Source organism: Peromyscus eremicus, chromosome 8a (genome assembly GCF_949786415.1).
Source record: "Peromyscus eremicus chromosome 8a, PerEre_H2_v1, whole genome shotgun sequence".
NCBI classification, from domain to species: domain Eukaryota; kingdom Metazoa; phylum Chordata; class Mammalia; order Rodentia; family Cricetidae; genus Peromyscus; species Peromyscus eremicus.
Window position 1 is genome coordinate 25,541,844 of NC_081423.1, and position 6,000 is coordinate 25,547,843.

General features: G+C 36.2%; 1 protein-coding gene across 4 annotated transcripts in view; it reads right to left on the bottom strand.

Moving 5' to 3' along the window:
• Gabrg2 (gamma-aminobutyric acid type A receptor subunit gamma2) overlaps positions 1-5,710 on the bottom strand; it is an 87,389-nt gene extending 81,679 nt beyond the window's left edge. For all 4 annotated transcript variants that reach the window (XM_059269254.1, XM_059269255.1, XM_059269253.1 and 1 more), the window contains exon 1: positions 5,607-5,710. In XM_059269254.1, coding sequence (XP_059125237.1) covers positions 5,607-5,710 — 104 coding nt within the window. The remainder of the gene's footprint in view (positions 1-5,606) is intronic.
• Between the last annotated feature and the right edge of the window lie 290 nt (positions 5,711-6,000).

Sequence of the window (6,000 nt, forward strand, 5' to 3'; positions counted from 1 at the left end):
AGTGATATATTTGTCATATAACTAACAAACCTATCAAGGGTATAAGAACACCAATATATGCATGATAGTAAAAACTAAAAACTATAATCAATTCCTAGAAACACAAACTACTTTTTCCTCCAGAAATAAAAACACCAGCGCTTTGATATTAGGAGATCCCATAGCATGGCTACTCAAGTAAGCTTTAATATGATGGAAATGATTTTTAAAAAAATCGTCCTTTAATATCTACGTATTTGAATATTTAAGTTTCCAGACATTGATAAAATGATGTTATTTCTGCTTTAATATTCAGTGTTATTAATTCAATATCATCTTTTCATCATCCACTTTTCTAAGAATTTTGTTAGAAAACTGAAGAACAGTATTAAGCAAATTTTCCTGAGTTTGCTCGATGGAGGACAAAGACTTTTTAAACACTGGTGATGTGCCGTAGTAGTAGTTCCTGCATAGCCAAAGAATTGCAAAGTAAGCTATCCCTTTCTTCGACATACACGACCATAAGGAAAATGTATTTTCCCAAATACAACTCTAATTTGGGGTTTCAACCATTGCATTTAGTATGTCCTTAAATGCATAAAGCCAGTGAATAACAAGATGTGTCTAAGCATGACTGTCCAGAGAGTACAATGTGATAGCTTTTAATGGTGATATAATTGGTAAATACTAAGGTCTCAAGGAATCCTCAGAAAAATTTAGATGAAATATTGTAATTTATCCAAGAGGCATTTGAAGCTAAGCTTTTCTAGAATATGTCACACCTGATATAGTACAGTTGGGCTTTATTGAAATAACATGTGCTTGTGATTTTTCAAAAACAATTTTACCAAATTGATCACAGAAGACTGATTAAAAGTTCTTATATTTTTGGTTGTGAGCCTAGCCTTTAACGGTGGTGGCGCACGCCTTTAATCCCAGCACTCGGGAGGCAGAGCCAGGCGGATCTCCGTGAGTTCAAGGCCAGCCTGGGCTACCAAGTGAGTTCCAGGAAAGGCACAAAGCTACACAGAGAAACCCTGTCTCGAAAAACCAAAAAAAAAAAGTTCTTAATTAAACAGTCTGAAAATTCAACCAGTATAGGTGTCAAAACAGTATTTCAGTTTTTGATTTTTTTCATGATTTTGTTGTTGTTGTTACTGTTGTTATTGTTGTTTGTTTGCTTGTTTCAGGTTGATGTCAAGAAAAGGAACCATCTGACTGGGATGTGAGTGCTTAGCATGTCCATATTCTAGAAACAACCCCCAGCATGATGCATGTTGTGCAGAATTAGAGGAAAATAAGGCATCTCCAAAAACAGAAATAAATAGACATACTTTCAAATCTACTTCTGTCATATATGTGGATAGAGTGAACTACATATACGTGTGCCAACTATATCTAATCTTCACTATGGATTGGTGAAACAGTCATTATCACCCAGGGTTGACAGACTAGAAATAGAATTACAGACAGACTAAGTGCTTTGCCTAAGGACAACAGATAAGAAGTAACAATATGAGAATCTTTGTGGATTCATATAGCAAGATAAGTGTGCTTAGCAATAAGTAAGCATGTAGCATGTACATAGTAAGTGCATAAGCATGTGTGCACACATAACATAGCTGATTTTATTTTAAATCTATCACTAATTACCTGTGGCAATATTGGTTTCAACTCACCTACCCTCTGTTCTTCTAAGTATTTTATTTTGACAAGATTACTTGTGAGATATTTACATTGTACTTAAAACTTTAAACATCCATGCTTGACAAACTAAGTAAGATGCTATAATCAACAAGGAACCATGGGACTGGCAGCACAATATGAACCACAGGATGTCCCTACAATCAGTCTTGACTTCCTACCAATTTGAGTGGAAATTACAAAATATCTAAATAAGTTTTACCAGTAAATCAAATTTTTTGTGAATTAATTATTTTAGATTAATTTTCAAAATGAATCTGGGATATCAGAAAGGCATTTATGTGGTTAATTGTTTAAACAAAAACTTAATTTTTAAACTGTCGTGGAGCACAGCCTACAGCTTAACCTGTAGCCCAGCCTGATCAACACAAAGTGAAACATTAACAACAAAACAGAAAACGGCTTTGAAATCCTAGCCTGCTATCCAGGTATTTGGTTTACAGTGTGGTGGGAAAAGGATTCTTGGAAATTCTGAATCATATTTACAGCCTCTTATTTTACCCTTTCAGGTAGGTGTATAAAGCAGACTAACTGGAATCCTATGTTGACAACCAAAGCAATTGTGTGTGTGCTTATGAAAAACAAAGTAGTCTTCCAGAGAAAACAAGGTAAAGCATTTGTAAAGATATAGACTAATAAGCTCGCCCATGGAGATTAACTCTGTCAACAAGTCGGTTATATTGAAAAATCTTCTTTTATGGTTATGGTTGTGGTCCGCAAAAGTAAAAGTCAGCATAAAATGTAATTATGGAATTAAACATTTTTCAAAGCTCTCAATATTTTATCTGAAACATTTTTTTATCTATCAATAGCCAAGGAGAGAAAATAAATATAGGCATTAAAATGATACTCAATAAATATGTGTATACATATATATTTGACAATAATTAATTTAAAAAGAGGCCATAAATTTGACATAGAGCAAGAAAGAGTATATGGGATGGTTTAGAAGGAGTGGTGAGACGTGAGAAATATTTAATTAAGTTATAATCTATAAAATATATAAAGGAAAAATATTAAAACTATTATTTAATGAAGAATTAAAATTTATTATCAAAAATTCAATCTAATATATTTCTGCTCAACCTAATACTTTGAAAATAATTATCTATCACTCTAAATATAGTATAAGATAATTTGTTCTAATCAAAATAAAATGTCTCTTTTTATACAGCAATTTCCTGCTATACCCAATTATTTCTGCTGTATATTAAAATTTTACTACATTTCAAACTCTGTAACAGAATGTTTTAAAACATACTTGCCAATAGGCATAGTTACGGTAGATAGAATGTGTAAACAGATATTTTTGCAGGTACATATATTAAAATATTTCAAGAACTTTTACACATGCTATAAATATAGTAACATCCTTTACAGTTTTCAATTTTGATTTATAGGCATACTTGATTGATATACAATTAGAAAGTTTATGGATAAGAAATTGATTTTTTGTTCCAAGGTGAATAAAATTGTAAGAAACAAAATATTTATGACTATTAACTGGGGCAATAAATAAACTTTTTTAAATAGACAGACAACAGGCCTATTTTTCTTAAAGGAACTCTGAGAACTTGTTAAAATCAACATTCTTAGACTTCACTCAGGCCTCATGACTCAGAGTCATCCAGCGTGTGGTTTAGGAATTTCCATTTTAGTGAGTCCCCAAGTGATTCTCACAAGTTGTAAACAAGATACATGGGAGTGGAGCAAATTCCAAGTTTGTGAAATTCTCATTCAAAGGAGACCTATAAGCTTCCAATAGGCTTACTCTAGTGTCTTGTTCTATGATTTATTTTGCTTTTATGTGGAGACAATTGGGTGAGTTTAGTCATAATAGGAAGAAAAGCTTATTTGGAGTTTAACAGATAAAAATAAAGTCCATTAAAGATCCTACAATGTTCAGTACCTTTCTCTTACTATTATTGCTTACAACATAGAATCTTAGGATTCCATTTTTTTTCAAGAGACTTATTGTACCCCCACCTTCGCACTAGCTTTAGAAATCAAATCTTCTCTTTTCCTCCACCCATACTCAGCCATTTAGATAAATCATCTACTAAACTGCAGCAAATGAAACTCTGATCACATCCACTGCACCAAACTGCAATGGCTACTCGCTATATCATTACTGTGAGGACACACACACACACACAAATATTTCTATCAGAACATTTTCACAACACATAAATCTTAAATACTACCATATCATAAATGAAAATAAAATATTTTGGAGTAACATGCAATGATTTGGAGGTGAGATACATAAGAATATACTCAAGCAGTTATTTGCAAATTCTTTACTAAAATGAATGGGAATAAGAAGGAAAGATACATTCCCCCATGTCTGGTCTAGATTTTATTCCACAGGTTTCATGGTTTGTAGAAATACAAGGAAGAAATGACCTATTTATGAGTACTCTGATTCCCAAAAACAAACTTTACAAACTTACATAAAATGTGTAATAGGAAAGCATGTGATGATTTTTGAATAGAAAAATATTTTAATGGTTCTACTCTGTGATATGTGACATCTGATACTCTTTCCAGCAAGTGTTCCTCTCCTCTTCTGGGACACTTCTTCAGCTTGTGGTTTTTAATGAAACTATCTATATTCAATGTTTATTGTAGTTAAACTGTCAAACACTTCAGTTTATCTCTATTACAACTACTACATCAACTTCCAAGAAAACTTTGGAGTAGTGTCTTGATATCTTCCATAGATATATGTCTTTATTGAAGGTGGGGGATGGCACAACCACAGAAGTAGTTCTTACAATGTTTTGTTTCAAAATGGAAATACAGACAGAGCTGTTATGGCAAGAGTGGACTTATTGCCTGTTGTTTGTTCTGGTTGGAAACCATAATGTGGTGAAAGCTACTTTCATGGATAGAAGCGTGGGACACTGTGCTTGGTGGAGGGATTCTACTCTCACAGGCTTAGTTCAAAGAAGTTCTAAATAATCTAGATGAAACACATTTCAGGGAGCTGTCATGCTCAGGAATTTTACAAGTCCTTCCTCCCCTTTATTTGTGCAGGAAGACTGTAAAGCACTCGTGCATGCTTCACGATTTTGGCATTGCATTCACTTGGTTGAGCATGTTTTCAAGACTGCAGCCAGGCCAACTCTGTTCCACATATACTCCCGAAACATTCATTGAACTATATTCACTGCCTCATGTGCAGTATCCCCTCTCCCATCTGATGGTGGGAGTAGTTAATAACGAGTGTGGGGTCCCCAGGCTCCGGTGCTGTGCCTTGGCCCACTGGCCTTCTGACTACATGGATGTCCTTTGTAGATTCAGAGATGGGTTTGACAAGCCTCTTTCCACAGGGCCCTCAGCTGGACCGCTGTCCTTGGTGCTGAATCGCGTTTGCCCATCTGGGATTCAGCTGCCGGGTCAATGGGGCTGGATAGAAAACCTGGCTGACTGAATGCTCAGGTGCAGGACCAAAGAAGCCTATAGTGTATAATAGAAACAGTGCGGCCCCCGCTCCCAATACTCCTTCACACAGACCACGCTGGTATTTGCCAGGACCCCATTTGTAATTTTCTCTTCCAGACCCCCACCCAAATGCCTTCAATATGGCCTCAAATGCCGGCGTGTGCGAGCACAGCCCCCTTGATATCAGATTGCAGCAAATTCAAATGCTATTCCCAGAACACAGAGTCTATGAGGTGAGCTTTAGCGCTCTGAAACAAAACATAAACAAATAAAACCCAGTTCATTAACAAATAAGTCAATATGTCCTTCCTCTCTCATCCATCTCTCTCCCACCCCATATATTCACTCTTCCCTAAATGATAAAGCCTAAATCCCAAAAGAGTGTCTCAAATCTGGGTGGCCTCCCTTCTTCCACAACCCTATCTCTCCCCCACATCTTTCTAGAGACAAACGATGCTGAAAACGGCCCATCTTACCCCGGGTAGAGCGATAGCAGGAGCAGAATCCACAGCGTCATTTTCTGTGAAAATACCGGAGAGTAGACTGTGCTTCCAATGCTCCATGTATTTGGCGAACTCATCGCTTTTTTTTTTCCTCTCGCCTCTGGGTTGCAGAAGAATCCCTCCCCTTTGTATTATTATTATGCTGATGATTTGATGCTGGCTCCCCCCACCTGCCTCTAGTAGGTCCCGTCACTCAGGAGATGTATTGCTACCAGCTTCGAAAATTAATATTCAGGGGGCTGAAATAAAGATCAGTACAAACGCTTGCAGATATCATCAAAGCGTTAGCTCAGGCAGCAGCTTCCAAGTCTGGGAGGATAATATAATTGAGGCAGGGGGGGATGGTACACCCAGAGATGCATACGGA